This window comes from Ceratotherium simum, chromosome 7 (genome assembly GCF_057802395.1).
Source record: "Ceratotherium simum simum isolate JZ-2026a chromosome 7, ASM5780239v1, whole genome shotgun sequence".
NCBI lineage: Eukaryota > Metazoa > Chordata > Mammalia > Perissodactyla > Rhinocerotidae > Ceratotherium > Ceratotherium simum.
Genome location: NC_141906.1, coordinates 59,747,973 through 59,767,937, shown reverse-complemented (window position 1 = coordinate 59,767,937; position 19,965 = coordinate 59,747,973). Strand labels below are relative to the sequence as shown.

General features: G+C 36.6%; 1 protein-coding gene across 1 annotated transcript in view; it reads left to right on the top strand.

The window, feature by feature from the left end:
• NPAT (nuclear protein, coactivator of histone transcription) overlaps positions 1 to 19,678 on the top strand; it is a 50,196-nt gene extending 30,518 nt beyond the window's left edge. Inside the window, exons 9-18 of the mRNA XM_004427367.3 lie at positions 426 to 517; positions 852 to 939; positions 5,845 to 5,941; positions 6,600 to 6,728; positions 8,946 to 10,619; positions 12,118 to 12,233; positions 12,315 to 12,423; positions 15,265 to 15,325; positions 15,423 to 16,581; positions 18,032 to 19,678. Coding sequence (XP_004427424.1) covers positions 426 to 517; positions 852 to 939; positions 5,845 to 5,941; positions 6,600 to 6,728; positions 8,946 to 10,619; positions 12,118 to 12,233; positions 12,315 to 12,423; positions 15,265 to 15,325; positions 15,423 to 16,581; positions 18,032 to 18,109 — 3,603 coding nt within the window. The 3' untranslated portion in view covers positions 18,110 to 19,678. The remainder of the gene's footprint in view (positions 1 to 425; positions 518 to 851; positions 940 to 5,844; positions 5,942 to 6,599; positions 6,729 to 8,945; positions 10,620 to 12,117; positions 12,234 to 12,314; positions 12,424 to 15,264; positions 15,326 to 15,422; positions 16,582 to 18,031) is intronic.
• Positions 19,679 to 19,965: the final 287 nt, after the last annotated feature.

The following is a 19,965-nucleotide window of genomic DNA, read 5'->3' as shown; positions in this document are numbered from 1 at the left end:
TTGCCTTAGGATATAGAGAGTAGCAAAGTTTAACAGTAGGAGACAATCCGTTCAGAATAGATCGCATGTGCAGATGCACCAAGTAAGAAAATGCAGTTTGTTTAGGAAACTGTAAATAATACACTGTTGTTGCTGGATTATACAATATAATAGGGCACTTGACTGGAGTCAACAGTATTAAAAACCTTGTATGAAAAGCTAAAGAGTTTGGAACTGTATTCTGTAGTGAGTGAAGAAAAAATTGGTGAAGGGTCTGTGAAAACACTTGTAAAGTGTACTATTCAGGTGTTAATATGGAGGGAGCCACCATAACTTCTGAGTTTCCACCTAGATTTATTAAAACCATCCGGCTTCTAATAGTTGGTTCTTTTTAAATAAATGATACTCTATCCTATCCTTTTACTAATATTGACTTTCTTTTCCAGCAAATGGTTATTGAAAATGCACGAGAAAAAATTTTAAGCAACAAATCTCTTCAAGAAAAGCTTGCAGAAAACATTAATAAATTTTTGACTAGGTAAGCTATGTATGTTTAAAATGCCTGGGGCCTGCCCGGTGGCGCAGCGGTTAAGTGTATGCGCTCCACTGCAGCAGCCCGGGGTTTGCAGGTTCGGATCCCGGGCGCTCACTGACGCACCAACGCATGTCAAGCCATGCTGTGGCGGCGTCCCATATAAAGTAGAGGAAGATGGGCACTGATGTTAGCCCAGGGCCAATCTTCCTCAGAACAAAGAGGAGGCTTGGCGTTAGATGTTAGCTCAGGCCTGATCTTCCTCACACACACACAAAAAATGCCTAATTGTTTTTGCCTAATGAGAACTGTGCTAAAAATTTTTCTTTTTGTATTACAGTGACAACAATGTTGCTCAAGTACCTAAGCAAACAGATAACAACCCTACTGAACCAGAGACTTCAATTGATGAACTCCTGGGGCTTCAGGTATGGGTAATGGTGTGTGTATGTGTAGTATGTATACTCATAGTTAAAACTGATGGCATTTTGGTTTTATTTCAAAACCATTGCCAACAGATTAGATGTATAAAATGATTTAAAATAATAATTTAAGATATAGAATTCCTTCATTATCCAAATGTAATCTGTTCCTGAAAATGTGTTAGTGAATTTTCAGATAATCAGTCAAAGTTACATTATTTCTTTTCCAGTTTTATTGAGAAGAAATTGACATACCTCACTGTATAGTTTAAGGCCTACAGCATGATGGTTCGATTTACATATATTAAAATTGCATTATTTAAATAGTAAAAGTAATAAGACATTCCTAACCCATCTAATAACTCAAACGAGCTCTTCCAGATGTCAGTAAAACACTTTTCTATATCTATACAACAATCAGTCATGGATCTGTAAGTATTTAATACTTGAAGATTCATTCATGGGTGTATTTGTGTGCAATAAGCAACAATACTGTACAGTGTATATATAATAAATTACATTTCTCCTACACTGCTACAAACAATGAAAAGAAACAATGAAATAATATGTTAAAGATACATAATGAATCCAAGTAATATTTAACAATAAAGTGAACAAGACATTTTAAAAAAGAAAGGTTACTAACTAAATGAATAATTGTCTGTGTGAGATTTACTGCTGAGAGAAGAAAGATGGGGGCTATAGTCACTGTTGCTATTCAGTGATAGTGAAGATGAAACAGGGTGAGCTAGTAAAGGAAAAATTTAACAATATATGTTTTAAGATTTGTCCATGTGCAAATGTGCTTTTTGAAGAGCAGCTGAGATTGTGACTGTAGCACATTCTTTCACTTGGGCTCTCAGACAACGTAATAATTTTTGTTGCCTTGCCCACATATTAATGAATTCATTCAACAGATTCTCTTTCAGATGATGAATTCTGGGTAAAACTACGGATTTTTTTTTTCTTTTTGTCAGTTCTTTCAGAATACTTTTTTTTAAAAAACCATTTGATACGTTTTCCCATAGTGAAATTCAGTAAGTTTAACAAAATATGACAAGCTTTTTACTATTTTTATTTTTATTTTTTTATAATTTTTATTTATTTATTTTTTTCCCCCAAGGCCCCAGTAGATAGTTGTATATCATAGCTGCACATCCTTCTAGTTGCTGTATGTGGGACTTGGCCTCAGCATGGCCGGAGAAACGGTGCGTCGGTGCGCACCCGGGATCCGAACCCGGGCCGCCAGCAGCAGAGCGCGCGGGCTTAACCACTAAGCCACGGGGCCGGCCCACGACAAGCTTTTTAAAGCAACCTTTAAATTATCTACCAGGGCTGGCCCCGTGGCTTAGCGGTTAAGTGCGTGCGCTCCGATGCAGGCGGCCCGGGTTTGGATCCCGGGCGCGCACAGACGCACTGCCTCTCCAGCCTCGCATGGCCACGTCCCACATACAGCAACTAGAAGAATGTGCAACTATGACATACAACTATCTACTGGGGTTTTGGGGGGAAAATAAATAAATAAATAAAATTATAAATTATCTACCAGTACTTCTTTAAAATGCCTCTCCTATATTAATGTTTAACAAATACATATCCCCTGTTCTAAATTCTTATAGTCTCCAACTCCTTGCATATATTTTCTTCACAAACGTATCAGGTGCTTACCATAATCAAGTTACTCTGTTAGATACTGTGAGAAATTATAAGAAAGCAAAGACACAACCCTCTCTCTTGGTTGTTCATAATATGATATATTTGGGGAAAATTAAAAATTCTGATTTAAATAACTTTTTAAAAGAACAGCAAGACATAATGCCCAACTGAGTAGTATCTGCATCAGCTTCACTAAGAAGTGAACAGCCAGTTCTATACCTAGGTGAAGCAGGAATTTTTAATATACTTACAGGTCTTTGTGACCTTGGGATAGGCAGGATTTCTTAGGATATACAAATCACTATCTATAATTTAAAATAAAGGCTTCCTTAAAATTTTAAATGTCTTCTTATTAAAAGCATCATTAAAGAAAACTAAAAGGCAAACTACCAACTTGGAGAAAATAATCATAATATACCTGGCAAAGAATTTGTATCCAAAGTATATAAAGAGTGCCCACAAATCAATAATAAAAAGGTAAACCACTCATTTTAAAAAAATGGGTGAAATCAGTGGAACAGTCAAAAGAAAATATAGGAATGGCTAATAAGCCCATGGAAAAATAATCAACATTATTTGTCATTTGGGAAATAAAAGTTAGAAATATGAGATGCCATTTGACACTCACTAGAATGGCTAAAATGAAAAAAAAATCTGACAACACCAAATGTTAGCAAGGATGTGAAACAACTAGAACTTTGAAAAATTGCTGGTGGAGAATGTAAAATAGTACAGCCAGTTTGGAAAACTGACAGTTTATTACAAAGTTATATATATACCTATACACCTACCTTATGAGCTGGCAATTACTAGGTTTTTACCAAAAAGAAATGTTTGTTCACATATGTTCACAAAAACACTTGTACAACAATGTTCGTAGCAGCTTTATTCGCAATAGACAAGCACTGAAAACAAACCAAATATCCGTCAACAAAAAGGAATAAACAAATTTTGACATAGTCGTAAAATAGATTACTGAACAATAAAAACAAATGAACTATTAATACACATAACAACATAGATGAATCTCAAAAATATGTTGCTCAAAGAAGTTAGGCACAAAAGAATGCATATTGTATAATTCCATTAATATAAAGTTCTAAAACAGGGAACACTAATTTACGCTGATAGAAATCAGAAATTGTTGCCTGAATGAGAATAAGGGAAGTGATATCCCAGGGGTAGGAATTCTCTAGAAAGGAGAATGGTGTATGTGGGTGTGCGAATTTCTTGGGTGCGATGGAAATGTTCTACATTTTTATTTTGATTGAGGTGATGGTTACACAATCCTGGATGCCTGGATAAAGATTTTCATTGTAGTATTATTTACTGTAACTGAAAATTAGGAAAAATTCAGACATCCACCAGTGGGAATTGGTTAAATTGTGGCATGCAATTTGTGGTTATGCAAACAAAAATGTCAGTTACAAGGAGTCTCCTTTCCTTTAAAAAGATAGTGGAGGGCCGGCTCCGTGGCTTAGCAGATAAGTGCGCGCGCTCTGATGCTGGCGGCCCGGGTTCGGACCCCGGGAGCGCCCCGAGGCACCACTTCTCCGGCCAACGTGAGGCCGAGTCCCACGTACAGCAACTAGAAGGATGTGAACCTGTGACATACGACTATCTACTGGGGCTTTGGGGGGAAAAAACTGAATAAATAAAATCTTTGAAAAGATAGTGGATTAAACTTTTAGTTTTGTACCCTACTACTAAAAAGACAGTATAGGGAATTTTTAAAAAGCATAAACCGACAAGGACAAAGAAGAGAAGAGGGCAGGACAAAAAAAATTTTTGGAAGTCGAAATGGACAAGTGGTATCTGCCTTAGCAGACCCAGGATTCTAACCCATTAAAGGCAAAGCTCAGGTAAAAGCTGCCTTAACAACACAGAAATCCCGAAAGGCTTGGCACCAGTATCTCTGAAAGTAAATGTAAAGATAGGACTACAAACAGGATGATAAGGTGCAAAATTTAGGAAGTAGTTAGACTTCGTATCTTCTCCCCATTCCACACTGTCCTCCAGAAACACTGTTGTCAGTCATAAACTCTCCCAGCAAGAAATCTAACTCAATGAAAAGAAGAAAACTGAAAATACAGATGGTTCTGTATGATTATTCTACAGCTTAGATTGTAGTTGACAAGCTCCCCCCATTAGTACAGTTTGCAGGTAGCTTTTGGCATGAGCCAAAGTTTTAAATATGAGGAGACAAGCAAGGATTGTCCAACATTTGAAGAAAGCATTTAATATGAAGAGACCAAAGTAGACAGATAAAAGGCGTGAGATAGATTTACACTGGAGGATCTAGAAAGCAGTGTACCTTAAACTGTCAGGAAAGCAGATTAAGTAACATTACAAAACCAAACTCATAGAAAAAGAGACCAGATTGGTGGTTACCAGAGGTGGGGGTTGGGGAGTGGGAGAATTGGATGATGAGGGTCAGAAGGTACAAACTTACAGTTATAAGATAAATAAGTACTGAGGATGTAATGTATAGCACAGTGACTACAGTTAACACTGTTGTATGGTATATTTGAAAGTTAAAAGAGTTAATTCTAAGAGTTCTCACAAGGAAAAAACCATTTTTTTCTTTTCCTTCTTTTTTTTTTTCGTTTTTTGTGAGGGAGATCAGCCCTGAGCTAACATCCGACGCCAAGCCTCCTCTTTTTTTTGGCTGAGGAAGATTGACCCTGGGCTAACATCCGTGCCCATCCTCCTCTACCCTATATGGGACACCGCCACAGCATGGCTCAACAAGTGGCACATCAGTGTGCGCCCGGGATCCGAACCTGTGAACCCCAGGCCACCGCAGCAGAGCACGCACACCTAACCGCTTGCGCCACTGGACCAGCCCCTTCTTTTCCTTTCTTTGGTGTCTATATGAGATGATGGATGTTAACTAAACTTACTGTGGTAATCATTTCACAGTATATGTACATCAAGTCACTATGCTATAAAACTTATACAGTGCTGTATGTCAAGGAAAAAACGTATCATTTTATTTTATATACATAGATATAATTCATATGTTCATTTTATTTTAATGTTTGGAAATGTATTCACCAAAGTGGTTAACTCTAGGAAGTAGAAGTAGGGAACACTTTCTGTTTTCTTAGTCTTGTTTTAAATGAGCATAGTGTTAGAAGGAATTTTCTTGGAGAATACTTCTGCATAAAAAGTCAAAAATATAACATGTCCTCTAATTATTTTGCTGGTTTTGAACCATATTAATTCAATTAGGATCACTCTTTCTTTTTGCAGAGTGAAATCCACATGTCTGAAGAAGCTATACAGGATATATTGGAACAGACAGAATCAGATCCAGCATTTCAGGCACTCTTTGATCTCTTTGACTATGGTAAGTAGACCATTTCTTTCAAGGCAATTAGAAGAAAAACGTTTCTCCAGTTTCTTTGGCAACTTAACCAGAGTGAAGCAACATTCCCCAGGGCTTCTGAAAAAAGTTCCTATTTTCGTTAAAGCAAACATTATATGGATATGAAAGGGTTTTTTGTTGTTTTTGTCTGTCTGTCTGCTTTTTTCTTAAAGAAATTTTAGCTGTGAAAATGGAGAACAGTTGTGTTTTGTTTCTGTGGGCATTTTTGCCAGTCAGTACAAATGTGTTGAGGTCTACTACTGTACACACATACTAAACACAATTGAATAATACAAAAGGAATCCAAAAATTGGCCATTGCCCTCAATCTTATGGCCTAGTACAATAGTTCTCACAGTGTAGTCTCCAAACTAGCACTACCAACATTATCTGAGAACGAGTTAAAGATGCAAATTCTTGGACCCTCCGGGTGATTCTGATATAGGCTAAAGTTGAAGAATTACTGGTCTGGTGGAAAAATCATATTTGTCAGTGATATATAAGGCAACATGTTAAAAACATCCAAAAGAATAATTAAAACCAAAATTTAACATTTCCTTGACTGCTGTCAAGCTATATTAATTGATGCTTATTTTTATTTTGGTCATTTAACCAATTGTTTCCTTGTTCCCTTTTAACAGGTAAAACAAAGAGTAATAAAAATATATCACAAGGCATTTCCGGTCAGCATATGGAAACCAATCCCAATGTAATCTTAGAAGATGAAACTAATCTAGCAGTTAAAGGTTCTTTTGAAACAGAAGGATCTGGTAAGAATTTTATTTTGTTAATATCAATCCAAATCCAAATATCAATCTCAGAATTTCTAAGGCAGAAGATAATTGTTTAATTTGGAAGTTGTTCACATTACCACGTAAGTCATTTTTGTATTTCTAGTTTTCTCTTTTATTTAAAGAAAAAAAACATTACTCCCAAGCTTTTACTGCTTTAAAAGGTGAGTTTTTAGTACTCTTTGTTTCATGATGCAGTAGATTCTTGACATGCACAATTTGGTATTAATTGGTAAAATTGGTAAAACCAATTTGACAGAAGTTCATAATGTTTAATATAATTTTTGGAGGCACAAATTCAAATCCCTAATATGTAAGGTTTGTATGTGGTATTACTCATTCAGCCTAGTAATCGAGTTCAGCTGACTGCTCAGTATCCCTAGCTCACTTATTTAGAGGAAATTATATACTGTAGTGATAGTCTGGAATGATGGATTTTATGAGGTTTTAGGTCATATTCCTATGTGTGTACTAAGTCTGTTCTTTACATTTCTGCCTGTCTTAGAGTACCAATATGGCACATAATGGGCCAAAGTAACTACATATTGAATGAGGGAAGGCAGTGAATATGTCCATCTTAGATCTTTTCAATATTTGCCAAATTTTTTAATTATATTTTTGTGAAATATAGCACACGTATGGAAGTGGACAATAAAAATGTGTATAGCTCATTGAATTACAGTCAAGCAAATACCCATATAACAATCTCTCAAGTCAAAAAATAGAACACCGTCAGCACCACAAAAACCTCTCTTCATATCCCTTCCCAATCACTATTCCCTCCATCTCTGTTCCTCAAAGATAACCATTATCCTGGCTTCGCTCACATTATCCTGGCGTCTCACACCTCTTGCTGAACTTTGTCCCTCTTGAGTACTACCTCTATCCGTTTCTGTCTACAACAAACTATGCCCAAATAATCTTTTGTGCTCATCTGTTCTTAAATGCCATTGCCCCCTGAAGGCCCCACCAAAAACCTAATGGCTTCCAAGTTTCATGTCATGTCTTCCAAAAACTAGTTTTGGGGTATCTCAGACTGTGTTCCTACTTGGAGTTCTCTGCCTATACCCAAGCTCAATCCTCCATTTCTTCTTAGGCTGTATTATAGTGGGATGTGGCTTGCTATGTATTATGTGTGGAAGATTGTGCTTCAGTTAAGCTCCACCCTGCACAAAATGAAACTTGAAATACTGTTTTCTCAAAGTCTTTCAACTTCATTGAAACTGACTACCCCCTGAATTTATGTGGCCTGGACGTGATTTCCACTAATCTCCCCACAGTAAGATTTGAATGTGCTCTCTACCCAATATTATTTTACCAGTGTCAAGTCACATTAACAGAATTATATGATAGTCGATACACATTTTTCTAAATTTTTCCCTGTATTTTTCATATTATTAATTGTTAACATTTTCTGTCCTAAATTGTGAATGCTACATGACATTTACTATATCAGTGCTGGTATTTTCTGAAATGCCCTTTCTTCTTATTCCAACTCCTACACTTTTTGTCTTTTTCAAGATCTCCTCATATAATACCTCCTTTATAACACTTGCACACATCCCGTAGGCAGAAAGAGATGCCTTTTGTTCCTATACTATTACAGTTTTTACCATGTTTTATTATGACTTTCTGTTCTATATCTGCTTCCCTTACTAGACTGATATCTCCAAGGGGAGAGACTGGGTCATTCATCTTTGTGTCCCAGTGCCAATCATATGGTTGATCGTCCATAAATGTTGAATGTTAAACAGTACACAGTAACATCAAATGTTGATCATGCAAAATGTACTTGGCCCCATTTCACCTTTAAGAATGTATCAGATAAAGGCAAGTCAACAGAAATGGTAGAAGTTTAAAAGTCAACTGTTCTGAAGAACAACAGCATGTTTAGAGCCAGTTTTTTACATACTGGTAAATATTAGATGTTCTTAAACCTATATATTTTTCCTTCCTTGCGTCATCTGTTTTCCAAGAAGCTTGAAAAACAATTTGGCACTTGTTTAAAAAGACATCAGTAATAAAAGTACCCCTAAGTTTTCGATGCTCAGAAAATGAGAGATATAGTTTATCAGACTTCCACTTACTGGTATTTCAAAGATTACTTCCTTGGCAAAATAGGTTTTACAGTAAAGATGACTACCTCAGAAGCTGCACATACTCACCATATCTTTCTACCATCCTGATATTTTGCAGGTGATCAATCTGGTCAGCCCTCATTTTGTACATCCTATCAAAATGAAGACACATCAAATGCTCTGAAGAACGGTAGCAACCATGATGAGCTTAGACAGGAAGCTCAGGAACCTTTTTCCCAGACAGGCTCTAGCATGCAGAAAAAGGCCTTTAAAACAGTTGTATCTAATGAACAGAAGTGTAATCTTGATATTACCTTTGAGTCTGTGCCTAATTTGAATGACTTTAACCAAAGAGTAAATTCTGATGCTGAATGTAATCAGCATTGTGCTGAATTATATACTGATCAGATATCCACTGATGCTGAAATGGCTATGGAAGTTGAAAAGAATTCTTTGTCTGCAGGTGTGCCGAATGAATCTCAGTTACAGCCTGGTCAGTCTAATATACCAATAACTTCATTTGTTTCCCTTGGTGGTGAAAGTAACAATGAAAACTTAATTCTCTCTGGGAAAAATTCTCAACTTTTATCCCAAAACATTCCATTAACTGGAAATCCATCTAAAAAAAGTCAATTTTGTGAAAGTTCTAATAATACAGGAAGACTTAAAACTAATTTCCCTGGTTCCAAGTCACCAGATTCTAGAGAAATGCACCAGAGTAAAATTGAAATTAATAATGTATTACCAGTTGCATCACAGCAACTTTCAGATTGCCAAGATAATTCTTCACTTCAAAGTAAAATATTACCTGTGTCTGTTGAAAGTTCAGGTTTAAATGTATCTGAACAAGTAGAAATTCATCTTGGAGGTTCAGTATCTTCAGTTAAACAACCATCTAATGATTCATCATCTATTGAGTTAAATCATACAGAGCATGAAACTCAACCCTCCAAGTCTGAGAAAATTGCTTTGGATTCACAAGAGCATTCAGCTTCTATAAAAGAACATGGAGATAGTATTTTTCTCTCTATAGGTGAAAATGATAACTGTGGGGAAGTTGCATTGATGCCTCCAGAAGGTAATCCTGTAGAAGGGAGACATTCTCTTCCCTCAGAATCGGTGTGTTCTTCAATGGGAGAGTCTCACCCTGAGTCCCAAAATACTAGTGATAAACCTGCTAGTGACAACTCAACAGAGATAGATGCATCAAATATCGTCTCTCTCAAAATTATCATCAGTGATGATCCATTTGTTTCCTCAGATACTGAACTTAATAGTGCTGTTTCTAGTATCAGTGGAGAAAACTTGCCCACTATAATTTTGTCTTCTCCTGCTAAATCACCTGCCAAAAATGCAGAATTAGTTAAATGCCTATCTTCAGAAGAAACTGTAGGTGCTATTACATCTGCTGAAGGAATAGGAGACTCAGCGTCAATGGAACAGAGCCTTTTAGCACTCAAACCTGAAGACTCTGCAGTAAACAACACTCAGAATGAAGACAGCATTGGTTTTTCAGCCAGTGTTACACCATGCGTTTCCAAGGACGGAGGATACATACAGCTGATGCCAACTACAAGCACAACTTTTGGCAGTTCAAATAACATTCTGATAGCTACCTGTGTGACTGATCCAGCTGCCTTAGGAACAACTGTAAGTCAGTCTAATGTTGTGGTGTTGCCTGGAAATTCTGCACCTATGACTGCTCAACCTCCACCACCTCAGTTGCAGACACCACCAAGGTCAAACAGTGTATTTGCTGTCAACCAGGCTGTGTCACCCAACTTTTCACAAGGTAACTTTAAGAACAGTTAAAGTTCATTTCTCTGGAATGGGATCTAATTTCTCTTATCTGTGCAGCTATTGACTAGGAGGTAATAAATCATGGATAGATAGTATGAGAAAAGATTCTGAAATTTGTGATTATGCCTCCTCTTGACTCTAGCTAATTCATTCAGTCAAACCTTTTTTTAAATCTCATGGTAAGCTCTGGAATTTAGTGGTTTAATTTTTTACTTTTTCTTTCCGCCATTACTTCCCAGTCCATGTGCTAAGCTACAGAAAAGAGAGAGAGAAAAGAAAGACTGATTCATCAAAAAGCTTTATACCTACTATAACCAAATATGGGAGGTTTTTTTTTAAATAGCTATTGTAGTCTTAGTTTTCAAGGAAATTATTATCTATTTGGAGAGACTTGCAAGACACAGCTTGAATTTCTCCTTCTGTAAAAGCCTTTGTAATTTCTCACTGTCTTCCACCTTCCAGAATTGATCTGTGTCTTTAGAGTTCTCTGTCTGTAGGGGCATTTGTGGCATTTATTGCATGCCATTTTATATGTAGCTAGTGATTGACATGCCTGTCATATTGGTCATTCTTGATTGTATGTTCCTTGGAGGTAGAGCTTATGGCACATTTATGTACATTTCCTTATATATTGGTTCCCAAGCTCCTTTCCTCTCTTTTTTTACATTATAGGCATGCAGTAAAATCTGATTAAATATCAGCAATTAAGTATTAATATTAAGCCTGATGGATCTGTTTCAAGTGCTGTTTAAAATAAGATAAAAGAGGGGTCAGAATTGGTAGAGAATGTGAAACTGGAGCTGAAACTTAGAGAAATAAGGTAGTATTTGGAATAAAAGGAAGGGAGTCTAAGCAGCACAAGTGTAGGTAGGTATTTGAGAGACTAACGTAGGTGTTATGAAAGTGAGGAGATGAACCTGACGGGAGCAATTAGTGAATGTATTAGGAGAAGGTTCATTGACAGGGCAGGGCTAAATTATGATAGCCCGAGACTATATTGTTGACTTCTAAGGACCATATTAGCATAATTTCTCCTCATAGTTTTGACTGATTGCTCCCTTATCTGGATGCTTTTTGACCAGTACCATTGAGATAATAGGTTGGGGTTGTGAGCAAGCCTTGGGCTGTTAACATTCAGTTGGGACCCATAAGATTCAGACTTGAGACCTTCACCACCAATTTTCTAATCAGTTTCACTATTCTTTCTAGATGAGTGAAGATATAACTATAGTATGATCTGGCTGTAGAGTCTTATGCTCATTCATGACATTTACCCTGACTAAATGTGATAAGACTACTTCAATATTCAGATTGACTTTTTCTTAATTGGTTAGCCTTGCTGTTGTTTCTAAATTAAATTTTTTTAAAGGAGAGTGAATTTTAAGGAACAGGGATTATAATCTTGTAAAATTTATTTCAAATTAATAATTACTTTGGTGTCTTGTGTTTATGAGAGAAAACCTTATTTTATTGAGAATTGGTTTTTTTAGGATCTGCCATCATAATTGCTTCTCCAGTCCAACCTGTACTCCAAGGAATGGTGGGAATGATCCCTGTATCTGTGGTTGGACAGACTGGAAGTACCTTTTCTGCTCCTCCTCGGCAGGTAAGATTTATGAACTGAAAATGGCACAGTGACACTTTTCAAACATAGTATAATATTAATAATATAATTATTCTCTTCTAGGTCCTTCATATGCCTTTGGCAGCACCTGTATGCAATAGAAGTATCCCTCAGTTCCCCATCCCTCCAAAATCTCAGAAGACTCAGGGACTAAGAAACAAGCCTTGTACAGGTACATTTTTAAGTTCCTTAATGTCACCTTTATGTCTGTGTATTCCTTTGTTTGCAGCAACACCAGTATTTTCTTTTTGAATACCTATACCATTCCTAACAGGTGATTGTCCAACCTTTGCTGAAGATTTTTTGCAGTAATTAAAACAAAAAGATAAATGGAACAAAATAGGGTTTAGAAAGAGACCATGTATTTATAGGAACTTGTATGTGGTAGAGGTAGCATCAGAAGTCAGAGGGGATAGGATGGATTGTTTAATAAATGAAATTTATTGGCTATTATATATATTAAAGGAAAAAATTAGATCTTTTCCTCATACCATATACAAAGGTGAACTCCAAGATGATTAAAGACCTAAAAGTGAAAGATGAAACTATTAAACAATAAAAGAAGATGTAAGATAATATCTTAATGACACTGGGATGAAAGAATTGCTTTTTAAAAATGAAAAAAGCATAATTTATACATCAAAAAATTTGATAGCTGTGACTACTCAAAATTAAAGATTTCTCTTCAACAAAAACACCATATACAAAGTAACACCAGATTTTCATTCAGGGCCTTAATGAATATTACACCTAGTTCTCAGACTTCTCTACCTCAAACTTTTCCATCTTCATGAGTGACAAAATGCCCATGTTGTTAACCTACCAACACCCTCACTCTCAGTTCTTTGACCCCTTCCACTTCTACGTGTTTAATCTTCACTTTCAGCAAACTTCTCCTAGAGCTTCAGCTTCAATTTTTCACTACTTCTCATTAGCCCTATACAATTTTTAAAGGCCAATAACCTCTCTCAAAGTGCTCTCATTTCCATATATCCATTGACTCTCTCTTCAACCGATGAGAACTCCTATTACTTGAATCCTCATCTTTTCACCTGAACTTTCAGTTTCTTTCTGAATTCACTTCCTTCCCTAACCAGGCTAGACCTCACAATCTGCCACATCAGCCACTTGTCTCAGTACTCCTAAACACTTTGATATCCACTTTCTTCTGCCATCCTCACTTGCTACCCTGCAGCCCTGGATCTATCCAACCAACCATCTCTGCTTTTATACCTGGGCTTCTTAGCATCACTTTAGAAGTGGTGCCATTTGATACCACTTAAAAATTTCTCACACTCACTACCACTTAGCAGTCATTTTAAATGTCTACCTATCTTCTTTTCTCCCATTCCCCCTTCAAACTATTCCAGACTTTCACAGCTTTTCTCGAATTTATCCAATCCCTACCCTCCTCACTCTAGGCCAGTGATTTTATCTCTGGTTTATCAGTAGGAAACCATTTTCTCACATCACTCCCATTTATTGTGTACCTGTTCTAAAATCATTCTTTTTCTTTCTTTTTTAGAGAAGTAATTATCTCATTCTTTCTAGGGTTAATGCAATCTACCTGTGCTGTAGTAGATTATATCTTCTATAGATCTTCAACTTTTATTTTTTGGCTGCTTCCCTCTCTGGCTGTAAAGTTCCTTATGTTTGTCCCACCTGCCAACCCTTTGTTCCCAACCCCTTTTATCTCCCATTCCTTGTTCATCCATATTATTGTCTTTTCTCATGTTTCCACTAAGTCTGTTTAAACTAAGGTCACCAGTGGCCTCCTAATATTGCCATATGCATTGGACGTTTTCCATTCTTACTTTACTTCCCTCTAACAGTTGATACTGTTGTTGGCTTCTAGAAGCACCACTAAACTACTACACTCCTCCCTTTCTAACTTTATGTAACTCAAGACCTTCCAACTCTACGTATCTAAGTCTCACCTCTTCTTCTTCAAAGACCTGCTCTGCCTACTTTTTCCCCCTTGGTTAATGTCACCAAGGGGGACATTGATTCATCCTTTACCCTTCGTATCTGTGTGAATACCCATTACCGTATCTAAGATCTTCATCATCTGTTACCTGGAATATTTATAGCCAACTAACCAGAATTCCCTTTTCCAGTTTTCTTTCTTGTCTAGTCCATCTTCTATACTACTTCCAGAGTGACTTCCTAAAACATAAATCTATTCGTTCATCTTTCCTATTTAAAACTCTTGGGCCGGCCCCGTGGCTTAGCGGTTAAGTGCGTGCGCTCCGCTACCGGCGGCCCGGGTTCGGATCCCGGGTGCGCACCGACGCACCGCTTGTCCGGCCATGCTGAGGCCACGTCCCACATACAGCAACTAGAAGGATGTGCAGCTATGACATACAACTGTCTACTGGGGCTTTGGGGGAAAAATAAATAAATAAAATTATAAAATAAATAAAAAATAAATAAAAAATAAAACTCTTGAGGATTCTCTACGGAAACCTTTTGCATAAAACACAAGGTCCTTCATGATCTCATCTTTGCTTTCCTTTCTAGCTTCATATCTTGCTGCTCTCCCACATAAACTCATAAGTTTGTGGAAATTAAAATATGGCTATTAAAACTCCAGAGCATGTGTGCTAACATAGGCTTTCAAATATGACAGTTAAATGGGCAAAATTTTAAAACAGACATGATATATTGCTTTCTTTGAGTAACTTTCTGGATCTAAGTAGTACTGTTAAGTGCTGTATTGAGCATTGTAATTTGTAGATCCAAAGACTGGATTCGTTATATTTGCCTAAAGTCAAAGCAAGTCATTTGTTTCATATCTATATTTCCTCTGTAAAATGGATGAGTGACCATCTTGTATATATTACAAAGCTACTTTTTAAACCTAGTATGTGAAAGTATTTTTTTGTACATTAGCTGTCATTTAAAAATGTTTCTTATGATGTGTGATACTCTGGTCTGTTCCATTTTCTTTCAGAGGAATATACTTTCTCTCAGGGATGTTTTTCTTTTCTAATTAATTCATTTATAATTCCAGGAAAGCAGGTAAATAATTTGGTGGATTCTTCGAGTCATTTAGTTGGGTGTCATGCACAAAGGTGAGCGTAAAAGTAGTTTCTATCATAGATTATTTGAATGCTCAGATTAAAAACACACAAAGTTTCTTTATATTGCTAAAATTTTTTTTTGTTATAGAACTGAAGTTTCTGACAAGAATATGGCCACAGATCTTGGAAAAAAGTTGGAAGAAATCACAGTTCCCTTCTCAGTAGAGAGTATAGTTCCAATTAGCAAACCATTTGAAAGCCACAGACGTGTGCTCTGTTTTGATAGCACTGCTTCTCCTGTGGCAAATACACAGGGGACAAACCATAAGATGGTGTCCCAAAACAAAGAAAAGAATGACATTTCATTTCCTAATCTTGACTCCCCCATTGTGTCCTCCACCTTAAAACCCCCTTCTAATAATGCTCTCAAAAGAGAGAGAGAGAAACTTCCTGTGCCTAAGATTTTATCTAAATCGGAAGCTGCCATTAGCCGACATACCACCATAAAGGAAACTCAGTCAGAAAAGAAAATTTCACCAACAGAAATTGTACTTGAATCTTTCCATAAAGCAACAGCTAATAAGGAGAATGAATTATGCAATGATGTGGAAAGGCAGAAAAATCTAGAAACTTCAAAACTGTCTAATGGACAGCAAAATGGCGGTTTACGGAATGAGAAAACTATAACTTCACTGCAAGAACTAACCAAAAAACAAGGGACATCCTCAAACAGTAAAAATGTCATTTCAGTAGGTGCAGCTGTGAAGGATCTAAAGCAAGAACAAACCAGATCTGCCAGTTCTTTGATTAACCCACTAACCAAACATACTGCAGAAATGTTACAGGATGTTCAGTTGCATAGCCCAGTAAATAGGCTCGCTGATAGTACTGATTCACCTGTACCCCGGACATCTGGCTCAGGGGCAGGGGAAAAACATAAAGAAGAACCTACAGATGGTATCAAGGTCCCCTCTAGTAGGCGTTTCGGTGAAGATGGTAGCACACCCAAAGTGATGGTCCCTCCTGTCACCCCAGACTTGCCTGCCTGCAGCCCTGCCAGTGAAACAGGGAGTGAAAACAGTGTAAACATGGCTGCCCATACATTAATGATTCTCTCCAGAGCTGCCATCTCTAGGACTACTACAACAACTCCTCTAAAAGACAATACACAGCAATTTAGAGCATCTTCAAGGAGTACCACAAAAAAACGGAAAATTGAGGAATTAGATGAGCGTGAGCGAAACTCTCGTACTGCTAATAAAAGTCTTGCAAATTCATCAATACCAATGAAAAAGAAGAAGATTAAGGTAAGTTTGAAAGTCTTAATTTCAAAACCACACCTTTTCCCTTCCTTCAATGCTCAGATTAGAGATCTCAGCATTTTTTGCTATCACTACCGAAGTGAACATTCTGGTCAAGACAGCTTTGAGTTTTGATTGACAAAATACATTCTATAGCAATGTCTCTCAGCCAGTGTGGTACTCAGAAATTGTATGGGTGAAACACAGCATTTTCAAAGCAATTGCTAAGGCATTTATTTATAAACATCTTCCTTGGAAAAAGGAGGTTTTTGCTTCTGTCATAGTAGGACCCAGGTTCTTGGTGGGGGCGGGATGATGACATAAGGCATGAAGGATTGGAAAGCCTGTATTGTGTGTGGAATTACCAAGTAAAAAACTACTTTGACACCCCTGCATCTTGGGTTTTTTCTACATGTCCTACTATTTCTTCAGTAGGCCCTTACAGATGTTACTGTGTTGGAGCAGTGTAAAACTTAAATTTACCTATTTTTTGGGGGCTGGCCCAGTGGCTTAGCGGTTAAAAATGTGTGCGCTCGGCTGCTGGCGGCCCGGGTTCGGGTCCCGGGCACGCACCGACATACCGCTTCTCCAGCCATGCTGAGTCGGCGTCCCACATACAGCAACTAGAAGGATGTGCAACTATGACATACAACTATCTACTGGGGCTTTGGGGGAAAAAATAAATAAATTTAAAAAATTACCTATTTTTTCTTTAACTGTGATTATCTCTAAGAAGGCAATGCAGGGATAGCATTGATAAATGAAACCCATTTTTCCTGAATCTGTTTAGCCATTGAGTAAGTGGATTGAATAGAAAGAACTAGTTTAAAGTGTCACCAAGGGAGTATGGCATCAGGGAAAGAGTCTTGGCTTTGCTGCCATGCAAGCCTGGGTTTGAATCATGCATCTCTTGCTCATTGGTTCTGTGACTGTGGTTAAGCCCGTAGCCTCTCTGAGTGTCCACTGCATCATTTGATATGAGCACATCTTACCACACATCTTACCTGATGGCTGTGAGGACTAAATGTAATGTTTGTAGAGTGCCCAGTGTATATCAAGTGTTTTGAACTTGAAAAGTACCTGTTACTCTTAAACTCTTAGTTAGTAAAGCTTTCTAAGGTTTCTGGTTTGGCAATAATGACTACCGTATGGAAAGCATGTTCTATCTTATCTCGTTCAGCATTCACATACTCTGGATTTGTATAATGTCTTTTGCCCTAAACTAATGTTGAAGTACCATTGAAGTATATTTTATTAACCTTGGATTTATAAAATTTGTCTCTACTTCTCTGTATGACTAAAATTCTAATGAACTAAAAAATTTTGACAAAAATTTTAGTAGTATATGGAAGAACCCAGTATAAGTTTCTAAGTGACTTAATAAGAAAGCTTTTTGGCGTTGCTTGTGTTTGATATATTAACTTAGGTTTCTTTTTCTTCCCCCCCCCCCCCACAGAAAAAGAAGCTACCCAGTTCATTTCCAGCTGGAATGGATGTGGACAAATTTTTGTTATCATTGCATTATGATGAGTAAACATTCTGAACATATAAGAACAGTAGCTGTTTAGAACTCATATCCCTTAAACTGTGAGTGTAGGGAATGAGATATTGACAAAATCGGAAAGCATGACCTGCACTTTCATTGTACTGAAATTTCACTTTAAATCATGCTGTTTCTGAAGCAGCTTCTTAGTTTGTAAATAGATTGACCTGGTATATTTTTATTTTGGAAAAAAACATTTGCAGAAATGTAAGTAAAGCCAATCTGCAAAACTGTATAGCTTTGACAATTGCATATTGTAAATATTGTGTAAATCTTGTTGAAATAGAGGTTAAATCAACCTAATGTTCTTACACTGTGTTTTTTGACTTCTTATGATCCCTAATTCTGAGGCTTATTCATCTGGAGTAGTTTCTTACTTTTGGGGGAAAATGATGCTTTTCCTTAAAAACTGCCTTCAGCAACTATCCAACAAGACATTTAAAGACATAGCCACTAAGTGGTACAAAAGTGATAACCACCTCAAATGATAATCAAGTAACGATTTGGGTTTTTACTAGAGTGAATACCACCCCTTCTTATAATTGCAGTAAAGATTATATTCCTGAAGTTTTACACTTTAACTGCTTCTGGTCGTTCTGTTCTCTTTGTTTTAAAGAGAGAATTTTATAAACCAGCTGAGTGTTCTGATCTTTTGTTTATAACTTTCAAGATCTTTTACAGAACTTTAAGTGTTTAGACTATTGAGCCATAAAAAGTTTGGTTATGTGGTAGTTGAGATTTCTTGGTGTGTATATACTTTTCCCCTAAATACTGGGGATTTAAAGAATTGCACTAATTCATAGAACTCCTTACATAGTAGTAAACTGTGCACATTTAATTTAAATCTTTTATTCTGTGTTAAAGCTTGTGTGGAGGATTATCTTCTGGTGTCCTTTTAGAAAGCCATGTCCATCATAAGATGTAAAAAGAGAAATCATAGTTTTATATTTTAATTTAGTTTCTCCTAAAATGGGCTGTGTTAAATAGCTATATCTATGCTTAGATACAGTGCGTTTTCTCTGTGCCCCTTAGAGTGTTATAAAGATTTACTCTCAAAAAGTCCTTAAGGAGAATGAACGAGGTGCCTTCTTTGTATTAGACTCACATACGTCAGTCAAGTTGAAGCATTGGTTTAAACCTTTAAATGAGAACAGAAATTATAACCAGTACCTGACCAATTGTGCCTAGATATTTAAGTATTTACTTGTTCTCTTAAGTGCTTTCTGTTTGGTTAAATATCATATCAGTATATTAAGGTTTTTTCCTACAGGTGTATATACTGTTAAAGAGTCATTTCCCTCAACCTTTTTTTTTTTTTTGTACTGGGCCTTTAAAAAACTAAATCCATCCTACTCTTACACAGCATTTCTCAGTGTGGAAATCACGTCTTAATTGTTGGACCTTACTGCAGAAAATTGTGTTGTAAGCAATTTTTATGATGTGGCAGTGCTCTATTCCTAAGAAACTAATTATCATACCATTAATGTTTATTTAACTCAAGTTGATACTGTACTACAGTTAGGTTTGAATAAATATTTTCATTAACTTCAAAAGTTTGAATTCCTTCATATTGGCAATTATTCTTGTTTAGATGCTTTAATTAAATTCCTTTGAAACCAATTCTTGCTTTCTTTTCCGGAAATTCACGTAATGCTAAAAATTACAGATTTTCTTCTCATTCAATTAATTTGTATTTATATGTACTAAGTACTAAGAATTTATATACAAATAAAATAAGTTCACTTTCTTCAAGATTCTTGGTTCACTAGCCAGGAGCCCCTAGATATAGTCCAAAGACAGCTTGTACTTGGACTTTTCATTTATGTTTAAAAGCAAAACCATAATCC